A 17,430-nucleotide genomic window follows, 5' to 3' on the forward strand; every position below is an offset into this window, starting at 1 on the left:
TGTTTAGATTGTGAACATAATAATGGGACATATCATCATTTCTTCTAATCGAAAATTTAAGCAGGTCACAAAATAAGAGTCACGAAAGAGCTCGACTTGTGCAAGGAGGAAAAAAATTTCATGCATGAACGGATGCAAGGACTGAGTTTGGACCTGATCTGAGGTGATGCCGTTGTCGACCCTGCAGCAGCGCCGTCGAGCTTGGGAAGGGAACCCGCACCCGCTGTTGCTCTGGCTGTGTAGCACATCCTCAGGGAGGGTCAGAGGCATGTCGGAGTTGGCCGGGCCCCGTGGATCAACAGGGTGATGCTGTGGAGATCGATTGCAGATGAGCGCGGAGTTGGAGTAGGAAAGAGCCTGCGGCTCCGCCACTGTACCGCCTGGAGAAGCTGCAACCGCCGGCCCTCGTGAGCCACGAAAGAGCCCGACGCTGCCGGCAACACACGGAAACGACCCTAATTTAATTTAATTGTAAAATTATATATCGGCCAGTATGTATGATTGATTATAGCTCTATTAATATGTGATGAATGGATTATGATGTTAAAAGATACAGAACTAGCCGCGCTATTGCTAGTGGTACGGACCATATAGGAAAATAAAGTCGTGAAGGATTTAGGTCAAAATCATTTGAAATCACATAATTTTTCCATGTGCCATCATTTTAAAACTTATTTAATATGACTTTTAAAATGCAGACCAAGCATCTTGGTTTCAGATGGTGCAGACTGCACAGGGGAAATTGGAAAACAATGTAAAGTTGTAACCACTGTCATGGCGGATTCTCTTTGAGTCTTGCTGGTAATTGCTCACATCGCGCGGTGTTTGTTGTTGGGGCAAGGGTCGTTACAAAATACAAATTAGAGAAAAGTTATGTAAGTTGGTGGGTTTTTATTGTTTTAGAGCTTTGCGTCATTTGAAGCAATTTGGATTTCATTTTGTATGGCTTGTCAAACTGCTCCAGGTGTAATTTTGTAGCAGGAGGACAGAGTAAGGTGCTAAATGCAACTGTCTAATGCGTAGTGTTATTTGCAGCTGATGCTGACTTTTGATGCTGTATTAGCAGTTTTCCTTAGGATTGATATACGTATACACACACCAGCTGCCTGATCTGATATATGCCCAACACGACGTCTGCTTTGCCACTACTAAGTAATTCAGGCACATCGGTACACACTGCAGCTAAAGCAAGGCATCTGCAACTCGCTGAAGCAAAGCAAGGAGTTGCCTAGCAACAACCATTTCCGTGTAACCCGTCTCGGAGGCAATCTACTGTAGTTCTAAACCGTACTAACCCCCTAATCCTCCGTCATAGCCTGATAGCCACACTAAAGCTTGAAGGATTGACAGCTCTTTCGCTTCAGGAAAAGGATTCGTCAACCCAGGTCCCCATCATCATCATGCAGGCAGCCGCCGCGGCGCCCGCCCCTCCGCCTCCGCCGCCGCCGCCGCGCCGCCGCGTGTACACGGCCCTGGACCCGCGGTGCGAGTGGAAAAGCACGGAGGAAGCCGACACGCTCGTCGTCGACGTGTCAGGTAACGCCCTGCAACTCGCCATTCAGCGTTGCAGCACCAAGCCTGTCACATCTTCTGAAAATCTGAACAAATGGCATCCTTCGTTCAGGGTTCAGGAAGGAGGAGCTGAAGGTCCTGTACAACACACGCCGGAAACTCAAGGTCGCCGGCGAGCGCCAGGTCGACGGCGGCCAATGGGCACGCTTCCTCAAGGTGTTCCCGGTGCCGAAGAGCTGCGACGCCAGCGCCATCGAGGCGAAGATGAACATAGAGAGCGCCCGGCTCTTCGTCATCCTGCCCAAGGGATCACCGCTGCCGCCGCCGCCGCCGTCGTCGTCCAAGGACAAGCACAAAGAAGATAAGCCTGGGAGATCCCAGTCTCTTGGAGAGCTGATGAGGCCGGGCAATGCGGATGGCTCCTCAGGTAGCAGCAGTGCAAGCATGTGGAGCGCCCAAGAGGATCCAGGGAAGGGCAAGGTTGAAGACAAGGAACGTAAAGGTCAGGCTGTGGAGGAACCGAGGCAAGATCAGCAGATGGCCATACAAGATTTGCCAAGAAGCGACGGCGGCGCAAATGAAAATGCTGCCAAGAACGATGAGGGTGATGGCAAAGGTGAGGACAAGAGATGGTGGAAGAAGATCAGAGTCCTCCATGTTCTTGGCTTCGTTCTCGTCCTCGCATTGGTGGGTGTTGGTGCCACCCTCCTGTATATAGTGCTGCTGTGAAGAGTGTGTAACAGTTGTGTGTTCAAATGTTATCATGTGCAAACGCAATGGCATGGCAATCCTCTTATAAAGTTAGACTGAAAGATGCCAATGCAGTTGATGATGCGATTTGAACTGCATATTTCATTTCTTTTTATACCAAAAGCGTACATACCCAAAAACCACCTAAAAGAGAAGACACACCAAACTTAACAGTACAACGTATACCGGCAATACCATATCAATGAGACTAACCTAACCATGGAACAGGGATGAGGCAGACATTATTGAAAACAATTGGCCCTGTTGGCTTTGCGTTCAACAAACCGTGGAGCTAACAAACGACTCATTTCGCGCTGGCAAGCTGGGTGCGGATGAGCTTGGTGGCGGAAACCATGTTGGTCAGGGCGGGCTTCACCTCTGTGTACTTGCGGGTCTTGAGACCGCAGTCAGGGTTCACCCAGAGGATGTTGGTCTCAAGCACAGCAAGCATCTTGTTGATACGGTCAGCAATCTCCTCGGTGGAGGGGATCCTGGGAGAGTGGATGTCATAGACACCAGGGCCAATGCCAGCGCCGTACTTCACACCCTCACGGAAGACAGATAGGAGCTTCTCATCAGACCGGGAGTTCTCGATGGTGATCACATCAGCATCCATGTTGATGATGGAGTGGATGATATCGTTGAAGTTGGAGTAGCACATGTGGGTGTGGATCTATACAAGAGAAAGGACTGTCAACAGGATGCTAACAAAGATTTCCAGATATCTCACAACTTGCAAGATGGTTACCTGGGTGGTGTCCTGGACTCCGCAGTTGGTGATTCTGAAAGAGTGGACAGCCCAGTCCAGGTAGAATGCATGCTCTGACTTGCGCAGGGGCAGGCCCTCCCTTAGAGCCGCTTCGTCGATTTGAATCACCTGCAAAGAGCAAAATATGTGTTGTAGCACATGGACATATTGATGAAATAAGAACTAGAAAACAAACTTATAGAAGTATACACAAACCTGAATACCAGCAGCCTCAAGATCCTCAACCTCCTTTTTGATAGCAAGAGCTATTTGGTAGCAGGTCTCAAACCTGTCACACAAAGAAAAATGTAATTACCCAATTCCACACGGAGCAAAAGAGCAAAACAGTACTTGTCTAAGCAGAATGTAAGCAGTAACAAACCTGGGCTGGTCATTCCTGACAAATGACCAGTTGAGGATTGTGACCGGGCCAGTCAACATTCCCTTCATTGGGCGAGAGGTCATGCTCTGTGCTGTCTTGGACCAGAAGACAGTCATGGGGTGGGGGCGGCTGACATCACCATAGATAATGGGTGGCTTCACACAGCGTGACCCATAAGATTGCACCCATCCGTTGGCAGTGAACGCAAAACCAGATAATTGTTCCCCGAAGTACTCAACCATGTCATTTCTCTGTAAATACATAAACATTAAGTTACATAAATAAGTAACATTTCATCTGCAGAAAACAATAGATAATAATGCTAAAAAGAACTAGTTTATAGGGGGGAGAAAAGCTAATGCAGATAGCCTAGAATGAACATCATCAGTACTTAAGAATACTCACCTCAGGCTCTCCATGCACAAGCACATCAATGTCAAGCTCCTCTTGGATCTTGACAACCTTGCTGATTTCTTCCTTGATGGCACTGATGTATTCCTCCTCAGAGATCCTACGACAACACATTTCAATAAGAAAAAACGATGACTATATGACAGTAATAATATCTCTGGAGACGCTTACTTCTTTGCCTTGTACTCACGACGGACCCTCCTGAGTTCCACAGTCTGAGGGAATGAACCAATTGTAGTTGTGGGGAGAACGGGAAGGTTGAGCTTTTTCTGCTGAGCATCCAATCTAGCAGAAACATTGGTAGCACGGCGGTGGTCAGAGCCCTTCAAAGCAGCTGCCTGTAAGAAATGTATTTCTGGTTAAGAATTGCTGTGTACTAACATCCAATTGAGCATTTATTGAGTAAAGCTCTGTTACTTACCGCCTTCTGAACCTCCTGATTTGTCACTCTCGGTGATGACTTCCTTGAGGCCAGAGCAGCAGCATTGGCTGCAAAGTAAGCCTGTACACGAACATGTCAATACAAATAAAAAAATAATTTAGGTACAGACTGGGAGGACTCTGCTAAAGTTAAAAGGCCTCAGAGAATGAAGGGAAAAGAACAGTGTCGAACCTCATCCTTTTGACCTGCCAAAGCCTTGGCAAGGGCATTGACCTCAACAACCTTTTGGGCAGCAAATGCGAGCCATGACTTGATCTCATCATCGAGCTTAGTCTCATTTACAAGATCAACAGCAGTGTGCATCAGCGAGCAGGAGGTTGACACCACGAGCTTGTCTGAACATGTACATAGTTATTGAATAACTTGTGCAGTGAGGAAGACAGATAATAAGAATATATCTTTCACTGCTTACCCTTGCCAGCAACAGCCTCAAGAGACTGAAGAGTGCTGAGAGATGCAGCAAGGTCATCAGCCCAAATGTTCCGCCCATCTACAACTCCGGCAAAAAGGTATTTTCCAGAGGGGAAGCTGCTCCTAATAAGATCAAGTGTCTTGGCTCCACGGATGAGATCAAAACCATAAGCAGTCACACCACTCAAGGATGTGAGAGTCCTGCATTTGCAAAAGAATGAGTGTTCAGTTTTCTTTCTCAACTAAATTACTCGGAAAGGAACATGATGGTGAAGAAGAGGATTTTTAATACTGGAAAACATACTTGTAGGATTCAGCAGGAATATCAGCAAAGTATGTCTCAATAAGCACATTCAATCCAGAGAGTGCTGACTCCAGTTCAGCATATGCTGAAGAGAATGCAGCCAATTCATGAGCATCAAGGTCCTTAACAAGGGTAGGCTCATCAAACTGAATCCATGAAGCACCAGCTGCCTTCAGCTCAGCAACAACCTCCCTGAATGCAGAACATACCACATTATAAACTAAAGAGGTTCAAGCTGAAAAAAGAAATTTAGCAGTTTGATATGGATGCTTACTTATAGATGGGAAGGATGCTACCAAGAAGTGAAAGAAGAGAGAAAGACTTCTCCACACCCTTGGCAGGCTTAGAGAGCAACAAGTAGGAGACTGGTCCAATAAGCACTGGGACAGTATCAATGCCGAGCTGCATAAGGGGCAACAAAATGCAAGTGAGCAGGCATTATTTTCACAAAAAATAGCATGCCACTTCCTTTACAGGGTAAAAAATACCACTGAAAAAAAAAGATCACTCTGGGAGTCCTAGTGTATTACTATTATGCAATTTGGAACAAGTAATTTTATGTGGCAGTTATGCATTATGATGTAGCACTACTTTCTTCATGATGGCAAAGTTTGCCTGTTCCAAGACGATCCATTTTTGGACTTCAAATAAGGCTTGCAAAAGTCAACAAGTTACAATTTACTCCAATGTTGTGGAATGTCCATATATATACTGAAGGATTGAACCAGTAAAGGACTCAAATAAGCCATATACTTGGTATGACTGAAGGTCTATTAACAAAAGTAGACACGCTAAACTAATAATATACGTCAGAGTCAGATCATATTCAGATAGCTCGGAGACATACACATGGGATGGTGCACTTTTCTCCTCTGTATTACTAAATCGCACAGGCATACAAACTATGACTGTATAACAAAATTACAGCTAGCTGAAACAGTACTGTGGTTACAGCTACATACCGCCTTTGCCTCCTTGTACTCAGAGACAGCCTTGTGTGAAGCGTATGAGAACTTGGTGCTTGGGCCGAGTTCAGGGACAATAAAGTGGCTGCAAAGAGAAAGGTAATAAAAAAATGTTAGATCAATACCACAAAAGGCAACCTGTTGGTAAACATTCAAGAGGTCGGAGTTGACTTACTAGTTTGTGTCAAACCACTTGGTCATCTCCATAGCAGGGACAGTGGCATTTCCCCTGGCCATTGAGAAGTAGGTGCTCAAACCAATCTCACCTCCGGTCCAAGAGTAGCGCTCTGGGACAGCTCCAAGCATGGCGGTCGTATCAAGGACCTGGTCATAGTATGAGAAAGTGTTGCTGGGAATGTACTTGATCCCAGCTTCTGACATTTGCTTCCAGATGCTAGACCTGAGGTCAGTGGCAACTTTCTCCAAATCCTCAGCGCTGCTCTTCCCATCCCAGAAAGACTCCAAGGCAAACTTGAGCTCCCTCTTGGGGCCCATGCGAGGGTATCCAACAATATGGGACGCCATCTTCCTATACCAGTGAAGAACTAAAAATCAGCTTGATTAACAGGAACAGGGGAGATGTCTAGGTACTTGTCTCAGCGAGCAGCAAAATAAGCCAAAAATGTATTCCTGTATGTTCCAGCAGATCATGAACTGAAACTTGGTTCTTCTACAACTGCATGCGTTTCTCCAATGAGATTCAAATGCTTCAGTGCACAGAAATACCTTGGATTAATCAAGGCCGTTTCCTTAAATTGGGCAGCGTTAACCATACCATGGAGGTATGAAATATGCACTAAAATCCTCCATTTTGGTTGCAACCTAGCCTTCCCAGGCAGTGGGTACAGGGGAGCTAAAATCGGTGGGAAGGCAAGTACTGTCCCTCTCAGACATGCAGATATCATGCTACAAATAACAGTCGTAAGAAACTATCATTCGGAAAATTTTAACTAACGAGTAGGATAATGAAGTGTGACTTCTTCAGGAGGCAATTCAGGTGAAACAAATTCATCAGTGTAAAATTACTGCTATCCGTTCAGAGACCCAACCAATGTAATCTTGGATCATATATATACATAAAAAACGAAAAATTCCAAGGTATCATCAACAGATCTAACAAAAGATGTAAAGACTACGAACCCGTTCGTTGGCATCAATCTATGAACCAACGACCCATTCTGCTGTTACCAAAATTCTGGGATCTGAGAAGCCAATCCACTCTACACGTAGATACGGGCAGCCCTTATGATTACGACATGAAAGCATCACCTCTAACACCAAACTGAAGGAATTGGCTCCAATCCCGTAGTAACCCAGTGATCTCAACGACATATACACAATTACACATACAAAGAAAAAACACCCAACAATTCAACCAACCATTCCCCAACCGAAACCACCGAGCCGTAGGAACCCCGACACAGAAGGAGACAATGGCTAGGGATCTAGACGCCACAGACAACAGCAGGCGGCGGCCCCAAAACAAACAAAAAAACAAAAACTACGAGAAGCCGCGCGCGTCGTCGGACCACTCACCGCGCGGCGAGGCGGCGATCAGGGAGGCGCGGGGGGAGGCAGCAGAGGCGCGGGGAATTGGGGAGCGGGCGAGGGGGCGAGGCGCTATATAGGGCGAGGGAGCGGTGGGGAGGCGCGCTTACCCTTGGACCGTGGAGCGGGGGAGTAGCGAGCGCCGGGAGACGAGGAGGACGAGACCAGAGGTGGGTGGTGATGATGAGCACGAGAAATCCGAGGGGTTTGGGGGGTTCATTTATAAAGGATCACCGTCTGTGTGTTAGGTGGTGCGCGCTAGGGGGATTTGGTGAGATCCATCCCGTCTGGCAAATCCGTTGCCGGTGGCTGTACGTGTACTGTATCAAGACGAGATATCTCTCAATTTTAGGCGAGGGTTTAAGCTTCTCCGTGGTGAACACCAAGGTTTAGTCGGAATTTGAAATTTTTGGGGAATTTCATACGAAGCGACTTGGATTTTATCACTGTGCATGTAAAATCTTTGTCTCTCAAGAGGGACGTGCTGATACGTGTTGCTTGGGCATTGGAACTGAGTGTGCCAATGTTACTACCGTGTAAGTTGTAACTGAGGCTGACATTATAATTGTTCGTAGTATTCATTTACATTCTGTCAAGATTGCTTAGGTAAAGAAAGGCTGCGCTCCCAACATCCACAGTGCCATCGGATTGTTTTTCACTCTGCACATTGTGAATCTATACTATTTCATATTTGTTGTCACGACCTAATAATTTATATATGTAAAGAAAATGACAGCAGCAGCATACGCAGCGAAAGCCAACCGGGAAATTGTAGGAAATGGAATCAAAATGGAAAGAAAAGAAAAGGAAAGTACTAATGGGGGTTGGCGAAGGCGAGCGAAAGAAACGCATATGGAGATGTTGGTGAGACGTGCGTGCTTGCAGGGCGGATGGGGGTTGTTGGTGATGTGACAAAGTCCAAACTCAATGACTGAACTCTACCTCCTTTTTCTTGATCTTTTGCTGGGGAAAAGGAAAAGAATTTATGCATGGGCACGGTTGATTCTTCACTCTTGTGATCATACATTTCACTTCGGACTCTAATTCCCTCGTGAAAGATGATGCGAGTTCACTAGAATATTCTGCTTGTTGACGGTTCTTCACCGCATTACTCTCCATGTAGGCACTAACTGGACCCGGCCATCTCTCACCAACAGCTTCATTAGTTAGCCTTTGCCTTCACTTTCTAAGTTTCGCTTGCCTTGCTGTCTTCTTAGATGAATACTTGCCAGAGGTTGGCCACAAAACGTCAACTATTTTTCTTGGTGCATTTTTATTTTCAAACTATAAACAATGCTCTCGATTGGTGAGGCTATTAACAACACAAACATACAGGCCCAATTCCTCCTTTAAAAAAATGGTCCAATTGGCGAAGCTTTTGCCATTGCAAAACAACCCAAACTGCACCCAAACAATGTGGAGTTGTGGAGGAGTGATGCCACGCACTCAAAGCAGTGTTTTATATGGGATCTGATTAGACGATAATGACGCTAGTATAAGCTCTTTTAGTCCATGACTAAACTTCAGTCCCTACGCTGTTTGGATCCATGGACTAAAGTACATTAATGAAGATGAATAAAGACGATATTATCCCTGTTTTGAAGATGGAAACTCCCTGCTCAGATTCATGAAGGTGAAAGCCTGAAGGAAGTAATTTCTGCTTCCTGTCGTTGTGGCTGCGGCCGACGATAAGCTCCCCGATGCAGCGCCACCGCGCGATGGAGCCCGTGGACCCGCTCTACCGCGGCGGCCGCGAGGGCGAGGACGCTTGCTACAACCCGAGCACCCAAAGGCAGTAGCTGTCAGGCGGCGCGCCGTCGAGCCCCACTTCAGCGTCCGTCGTCGATGCTGACGACAAAGATGATGAGGAGGACGTGGACACGACGGAGGATGTTCGCACCTGCTCCAGCTGGAACAACCGCCCCAGTGGCGCCCTCGAGCTTGGCGCCGGCACCGCGGCAGCGTCGTCCAGCACCCGGCCGAACACCGGGTAGAATGCCCGGATGCAGCCGCTCGCCGCCGCGCCAACCCCGCCCGCCGCCACCAGCTCCCACAGCGGGAGGGAGGTCGGCAGTGATGACGGGAGCCGGGCAGGAGGGTGGCAGGAGGGAGGCCGGCGGAGGGGGCCGGGTGGGTGGGAGGCAATAAATGAGGGGCAGGGATGTCTTCAAGGCCTTTTAGTCCACTTTATTCCAGCCCTCTTGGACTAGAGGACTAAAGGATTTAGCCCACATTTTAGTCCACCTGTTTGGCATTTAGGGACTAAGACCTTGTTTGGTTCCACGGGACTCCTGTCACATTGAATATTTAGATACTAAATAGAAATATTAAATATAGGTTAATTACAAAACCAATTGCATAAATGAAGGCTAATTCGCGAGAAGCCTAATTAGTCCATGATTTGACCATGTGATGTTACAGTAAATATGTGCTAATCATGAATTTTAATTAGACTTAATGATTCATCTCGTGAATTAACCACGGTTTATACAATTAGTTTTATAATTAGTTCACATTTTAATCCTTCTAATCGGTATCAAACATCCGATGTGACTCGAACTAAAAATTAGTACATGGATTCAAACACCCATGAAAGGGCCAAAATAGGTGGACTAACGTTTAGTCCACCTATTAGTACAGCGCCCTGAATCTAACAGACGTGCACTCCCCAACATTCCAACCTTCCCAAGTGGAGTAGAAGTGGCTCCTGCCTGCCTGCCCCCACCAACCATGAAAGCTCCATCCAGCTACTTTTCTTGAATCTGGCTTACATCAGACTCAAAACACATGCGCACTGCATGAGTGTCTGCATTGTTTTTTCTTTCTTTCTGGTTGAACAAAGGGTTGCTTGATCATGGCCGAGCAGAGCTAGGCTATCCTCCATTCATCCTCTCACTCAGAAAGCAAGACACGATGCGCCCCACTTGCTGCCTTTGGGGCCCACCAGGGAGGAGAAAATGGGGCCATGGTAGGTGCTCCTACCTCCGGGGGGTTGGTGGTCGAGGTCGACGGATGACATGCCCGCATACGCGTGTGCACCTCCTAATTCGGAGAGCACTTGGTGCTTGAATACGGGTTCAGTCTAAGATTCTTCACGCTCATTAGGGTAAGTGCAGTATCGTTTTGGTTGTGTTTTTCGTGCAGCTAAACAATCCAAACTTCAAGGTGCTGCAATTTTTGCTACTTAAATTGGTTGTCCAAGTCACGTTCAAAAAGACCATGCCAAGACAATATCAAAACACCACTGTGCATTTCTTTACCCGAAAGAACCAGTTCATTAGTTCCGGTTTCAAAAGTTGCTGGTGCTGGCAAATGCATTAGCCAGAGCCGGTACTCCCAAATTGCATGCGTGTACCGGCATGTTAAACCTTTACGAGACAAAAGTTGCATCCCGTCCCAGGCATGCCATGATTCTGAAAAACCTATGGATCTGGGTGACGCGTAGCACCGTCAGCGAAAGGCATAAGCAACAACCTTAACATATATTTCCCGCTTGGACGTCGCTATGCAGAAGTAATTTCGTCAAATTCACAAGTTGCACAAGAATCAACTTTGTTTTTTGTCCCAACGAACCAACCACTCTTTCGAGACAAGTCAATGGACAAACGGGGTTTTGTGAGCTTCAAGTCCAGCAAGTCTCTTTCCAGGAAGAGAAAAAATAGGGGGTACAAAATTTTGGACTGTAGAAAGCAGTTCGCCAGCATACAACTCGTGCTGTACATAACATAGCTAACAAGCTACACATGTGAACTGACCATCAGACCGACTGACCATCCTCACCAGGAGCCAACCAAAAAAAAAGATTCAGAGAGTTCAATGTCTGTGTTTAGGTTAAACAAGTTGGGTTTCTAGGCATGCTAAGTGAGAGAAATTAAAGAAGAATTCTAGGCTCAAGGAGGTGACAGCTGGGACCTGACCTAAAATACAGGCTATAAACATGTATACAGCTATGCTCTAAGAGATTCCATTGGTGAAAGAGGTTGTTAAAGATCAGCACCTCACAAGCCATTAAGGGAGGTTAGTGCAGGGAGAGAAGATCATTCATGCTCCGCGTCATCACCAGTCAGCCCCTCATCTTCGTCATCAGTGTCGTCGTCATCATCGTACTCATCATCATCACTGCCATCTGAGGAACCGAAGATTGCGTCCTTGGCGGCTGCGGAATCACCAAAGCTGCGCTGGCCAGGGTTTGCATGCGCCGAGTTGGGTGTGTTCACTGGTGGTAGCGAGGAGAGTGGTTTTGGTGCTAGTGGTTTCAGGTAATTTGGGAGGCTTTCCCCAGGCCTGATTCGGATGGCGTCTTTTGACTGTGCTGCTTTTATGATTGAAGCTGCATCAGATGGAGACGCGATGCGCGCACCAGCTGCAATGGCTGCAGCCCTTATAGAATAACCCTCAGGATTTGTACGAGAATCAATACTCTCAAGCGTTTTTGTCTGTGAAGGTGTAGCTGGCTGTTGTGTAGATGACTCGGGTTGATGAAGACCAAGTGATAACTTGCCATTGTTATTGCTACCTCCAGAATTTAAAGAGTTCACACCAGCTGCGTCAAAAGTAACCTTGTTAGAAAAATGGATAATGATATATGCACTAACTTCTAAAAAAATAAAATACCTCACATATATCACAGCTACAGCTTAAAGAAAAGATTCAGGCACAAATTGGCAAAATTATGACATTTTTTTTGGATACGAAGCTTGCCCCATTTCCATTTCACAACGGAAATTCCAGAATGTTTGGCATACAAGAGTTCGAGAGAGACACAACGAATCTATCTAAGCTGGCTCAAGCTAGGTGAGATCCGGGATTACCTAGGATTCCCAGGAGAGGGGGCATAATGAATTTTCCAGGCAACACAATGTTTGGAATACAACATAATGTGCAAAATTATGACATACAAAAAAAAATCGGATTGGATGTTTGGAATAGCTTATAGATCCAAGTAGCAAAGTAAAATCATGGTTCATGGGCATGGCAACACATACCTGCAGGTATCTTGGAGCCATCCATGGATGGAAGGCACAATCCGATGGGAACAGTCACAAGCTGCGGCGCCGCATTGGAGTTTAGTGTATTTACACAGCATCCCCTGTTACCATTAGCTTGGGACAATTCAGGGCTCTGCAGATTCCAGACTTAATGTTAGAACACTGAAGCTAGTGAAGCATATTATGATTAAAACTGCAGTAATTCTGTACATGTAATAAGGAAATACAAACTACTCATGACCACAAGGAGAAAAGAAGCTATGGCGCAAAACGAAGCTGTACACTGAGGCTTATAATAAGAGGGACTTGGATATGGTCTCTGCTGGTAATAACTTAACTAAACTGTTGTGCTAAGTTCTTATAAAGTAAATCACCTTCTCACAGAGGACTAAAAATAAAAATGTTTGTTTGACTGATGCAACTGGAATAACTCAGTACAAAACCCAATTAGATGTCAAGAAAACTGGATTGCAGCTGATAATAATTTGGCAAAATTGAAGACATCAGAGGTTTATTTTTTCCATAAAAAATTGGGAGTCACAAGCAAATAATATTTACCCTAAAGAAAACAAGAGAAAGAGAAATGCTACAACTGCAATATATGAGATGCAACATTTCTGACATGTCAGCCCTGGAACAAAATTGGTAAGGATACCATGATTTTCAAACCCTACACTACTGACAGTTACCAGGCAAACATGTCATATCCAAAACATAAATAATATGCACCATCCTGATACAAACTAACAAACCCATCCTGGTTCTCACTTAATATGGATTTACCACAACAATCCTGTGTCCATAGATACTCCAACCATTTACTAATAGCTATGTTCGTAGCTGAAAAACAAACTCAAGCATAAGTGTTTATCAGCGCCCTATTAATGAATCAGTCAAAGTAACTTTGAGAAAGTGGCAGTTGTAAATCAAAATGAAACCACTACAGGTTCTAACACTTCCTTTACTAATGCGTAATAAAAAAAATATAAAACCTTGATTCTATCCCACCTGACTATCCATAGAATCATAAATTACTTATATGCATTCAAAGAAAAAAAATAAGTACTTATATGGTTCTCACTTGGAAGTGAAAGGAAGAAAATGAGATAGGATATAGGCAAAGCAACATCTAATCAAGACGGCCAATGAACAAAAAGAATGTATACACAGTTCATTCTGCAGCAGAAGGGAAAGGGACCAGATACAGGAGAATAGTCGTTTATTGTCAATTTGTCATTGATGGTAAAACTGAACCAGTGCTGCTCTTTTCATACGTCATAAAACAATTATAGCACGATCCCCCATCCCCTCCTAAAAAGGTGATCAATGGACACATTATATCCTAGGAGACCAATAAAAAAGGTGATAGACACATATACAATAGTACAATACAGTACTGTTTAAACAAGGAACAGCAACTCTTGATACATGGTTAAATTTCCCATTGATGATGCAGATGAATGAGAATTCACCCTGAAAGGCACTTGGAAAAGAAGTGTGTACTTCACAGGAATTGTGCCTTTGCTCCTGGAAATTCTGTAAGAACTAGCTAGAATAGAAGTATAGAACGTTTGAAAATATGCAGCATATGAACTTTGGTAGTCAGCATAGTAAACTACCTCTTTTATTTGTGAAACAGCCCCTGTAGATTTTGCTTCTCCCCCTTGCAGATTTCCTGACGAAGGTGCTGATGCTGATGCATTTCGGTCAGGTAACCCAGTAAACTTATCAACAACTACAGAAGCAGGAGGTATATTGTCATCAACTGAATTACTCGTGCCTGATGTTTGTCCATATTGGGTACTCAAAGAAACAGGAGCGGCAGCAACTAGCTGGCTAGGCCCTTGTAAAGCACTTGATGAGCCAGGAGCAACAAAAAGAAAATTAACAGGTTGTTGCACATACATAAGTTGATTTGATGTGGTGTTCTCCCTTGAGCTGTTTGAATTCCTTTTTCTCTTCTTTTGCTTATTAGAACTAATCTCCTGAAATTTTCCAAAACTTTCTGGTCGTTGGGCTGCAATTGGCATCACTGCTAATGGTGCTACCTGTCCAATACCTCTCTTGGCCATATTAACCCTGTTAGCAGCCTCTTGAAGAGCCTGCATGGCCACAATATAAACCTCTAATGATGATGCTCCCTCTTCAGCATACCTTAGTGCTTCACGACACAAACTGTTGTAACGCCATGTTGGGGAGTGCTCATCATCTTCAGCGCTACTTCTTTGCTCCTCCTTGGGCTCCTCAACTCTGTTAACTTCATCAACTTTCTTGCTTGAGCTTCTATCCATGGCATTCTTTGTCCATCTTTTTACAAAATACTGAGAAGGAAGTGCAGAGATACCTCTTACACCAAATACAGTAAGTATGTGCCTACAGACTATACCAAAATATTCAAACATCCGACAGCTACATGTTGCAGAACTTCCAGAAGAACTGAACTGAACTGTTACAGGCTTCTCACTTCCTTCAGATTTGGTCACTATATAAATGGAAACACCACTTTCCTCTTTTACCATTTCAGCAGTGTAAACAGAAGCATCGATCATTTCCTGTTGAAATTTCAAAAACATTGACCTTGTATATAACTCTGCTCCCTGCTTCTCTATAGGAGATGATGTCTTGATATCTGGAAGTGAATATTTTGTTTCAAATTCTTCCTTCACCTCCTTCTCATAACAACAGTCTAGAGCTTTTTCATACTGCTGAATGAATGACTGTGAATCAGTCCTGGCACTGATATAACCTTCAAATAACGAACTCCTGGTTGCACACTGCTGCTTTAATGACAGATCCCCAAAGAATGTGTCTCTCAAGTACACTGGAACCCATTGATGACGGCAATTGTACATTGAGTTAAGCCATTCAGTATTTTGAGAGCTGACCATAGAAATTAATGCCTTCCAATTTGCTTCAAACTCATCAATTGTCTGAGACATGTTGATACAATTGATAAAGTCCACATGGAAGGATGGGAATGCATTCAGGAGATGTGATAGCTTATCCTGTGCTTCATTCATGATGTGCCACTTACAAAACTGGAGCCTAGTAAGAGGATAAACTTTCGCAGCAGCTGAATGTAAAGTATTATCATGCTCCATGGTAAGAGAGGCAGGGTGTTGACCAGACATTGCTAAGAGAAATGTCTCAAACAACCAAACAAATGATGCTTCATTGTTATCTGCAATGATGGCACAACCAAATAGGACTGGCTGGCAATGGTGATTGACTCCAGTAAACACGACAAGTGGAAATTCATGCTTGCTCCTTTTGAAGTAGTCATCGAAGACGATAGCGTCTCCAAAGTCTTTGTATGACGTCCTAGCTCTCGCGTCAGCCCAGAACACATTCCCTACTGGACGCCCCTCAACAAACTGCATGGCATAAAAGAACGCTGGGTCTTCAGCTTGCATGCGCTTGACGTAATCCAAAATTACTCGGGTAGCATTCCCAATACCATCCGAAACATAATGAGGAACCATTTGAACTATGCTTGCGTGAGGCACGGACGGCGTAAGAGGTGTTGGTGGCGGCTCAATTGCCAGAAGCATACCGCCATTCCGATGCCCCCCAAATGGCCGCTGCTTCCCACACTCTGACAGTGGCTTGTGCGGGCGCAGACAATGCGCCTGGTTCGCAGGGACCAGGGGATGGTTGTGAGCAGTCTCCAGCTTGGTCACAGACCACCGGCCGTTGTCCTGCTTCTTCACCCGGATCATGGCCTTGCAGCCAACCCTGGTGACAGCCCGTGTCCGCCGGCCCCTTGCACTATCATCATCGGCAGCGTCGGCCACATCGGCCCGGGCAACCTCGTTCTTCCCGCGGTAGGTGCGGAACCCCTCCTTGGCACAGACGAACTGGCGCGACATGACGGAGCCGTCCCGGCGCGAGCGGTGCATGACGCTAATCCGGGTGCTGAAGCCGACGCGGTGGGCGTACACGTTGTAGAACGTCCAGGCGTCCTCCTCGTCGTCGAACTCCATGCCCTCGAACGGGTCGACCCCGTCGTAGGCGCCGGCGCGCGCGGCGTACGCCGACGCGGAGGCGGAGGCCGACGCCGAGCTCGCCGGCGCCGAGGCCCCGGCCGAGCCGCTCCCGGCGTCCACCTCCATCTCCGCGCCGTAGCCGACGCTGTCGTTGTCGCCGTCGCCCATTTCGCTCCCGGGCGACCCCTGGTCGCTCCCCGCCCCTCTCTCCATGGCCGCCGCGGCGGACGCCCCCCAAAAAGGCGGCGCCCCGAGATCAATCCGTCAAGGCAGCGGCATATCCATCCCCATACAGGGCACGGACATCCACCCGCCGGCTACCCGGCTCCAGGCCGCTCCGGCGGGGACGGAAAAAAAAAAAAACGGGGCCGAGGCGATCCACGCGGCGAGCGAGCGCGATGAGAAATAAGGGGAACACTGGGAGGTAGAGGGGGCGGTGAGAAAGGGGGCTGGGCGAGGGAAGCGGGGGCGCGCGACGGCGAGGGGGGCGGTGCTCCGGCGAGGTGGAGGGGAGGGAGGCGAGGAGGTGGGGTGTGGGGACGGGGACTGGGGGAAGAGGGGCGAAGAGGGGTTGGGGGAGCGTGACCGGCTGAAGGGGGGGTTTGACCGGGCGCACCGGATCAGAGGGGGAGGGTCCCGGGTCCGGCTCGCTAGGGTTTGTTCGCTTTGGGCGCCGGGACCGGGTGGGGGTGGGGCTGCCCGGCGCCTGGGTTTGTTCCGTGGCCCACCGCGATTGCCTGTACTTTGACGTGCGCAACTGGGTGGAATGGATCATCGGATGGTGGTCAAAAAGGCCCAAAAATAGGGCTTTGCATTTTCATTTTCTTTGCAAAAAAAAGGTTTGGCTGGCAGTGCATTTGAAGGGCACGTTTTTTTTTTATATACTCCTCCTACAAACTATTATTTAGATTCTAGGAAGTGGATTGTAGGGTCATATGCTTTTCTTATATTAATTACTCACCTGGTCCCCATTCAGTATGCGA

The 17,430-nt window shown here is 46.6% G+C and overlaps 3 protein-coding genes across 3 annotated transcripts; 1 reads left to right on the top strand and 2 right to left on the bottom strand.

The window, feature by feature from the left end:
* Positions 1-1,327: 1,327 nt before the first annotated feature.
* LOC101760804 (inactive protein RESTRICTED TEV MOVEMENT 2) lies at positions 1,328-2,411 on the top strand. Its single transcript, XM_004982207.3, has 2 exons — positions 1,328-1,536; positions 1,625-2,411. Exons 1-2 carry the CDS (start codon positions 1,401-1,403, stop codon positions 2,239-2,241), a joined length of 753 nt encoding a protein of 250 aa, XP_004982264.1. The 5' UTR covers positions 1,328-1,400; the 3' UTR covers positions 2,242-2,411.
* On the bottom strand, positions 2,327-7,708 carry LOC101760389 (5-methyltetrahydropteroyltriglutamate--homocysteine methyltransferase 1). The gene is made up of 14 exons (XM_004982206.3): positions 7,584-7,708; positions 6,101-6,454; positions 5,923-6,010; positions 5,235-5,362; positions 4,961-5,152; positions 4,658-4,857; positions 4,417-4,580; positions 4,225-4,305; positions 3,975-4,141; positions 3,798-3,903; positions 3,393-3,643; positions 3,227-3,299; positions 3,011-3,139; positions 2,327-2,935 (listed from the first exon to the last, which is right to left on the bottom strand). The coding sequence occupies exons 1-14, from the start codon at positions 7,691-7,693 to the stop codon at positions 2,567-2,569; spliced, it is 2,412 nt and encodes an 803-aa protein (XP_004982263.2). The 5' UTR covers positions 7,694-7,708; the 3' UTR covers positions 2,327-2,566.
* Positions 7,709-11,071: 3,363 nt separating this feature from the next.
* On the bottom strand, positions 11,072-16,962 carry LOC101761209 (protein FAR1-RELATED SEQUENCE 5). Its single transcript, XM_004982208.3, has 3 exons — positions 14,081-16,962; positions 12,459-12,594; positions 11,072-12,016 (listed from the first exon to the last, which is right to left on the bottom strand). Exons 1-3 carry the CDS (start codon positions 16,658-16,660, stop codon positions 11,511-11,513), a joined length of 3,222 nt encoding a protein of 1,073 aa, XP_004982265.1. The 5' UTR covers positions 16,661-16,962; the 3' UTR covers positions 11,072-11,510.
* Positions 16,963-17,430: the final 468 nt, after the last annotated feature.

Source organism: Setaria italica, chromosome IX (genome assembly GCF_000263155.2).
Source record: "Setaria italica strain Yugu1 chromosome IX, Setaria_italica_v2.0, whole genome shotgun sequence".
In the NCBI taxonomy this organism is placed as follows: domain Eukaryota; kingdom Viridiplantae; phylum Streptophyta; class Magnoliopsida; order Poales; family Poaceae; genus Setaria; species Setaria italica.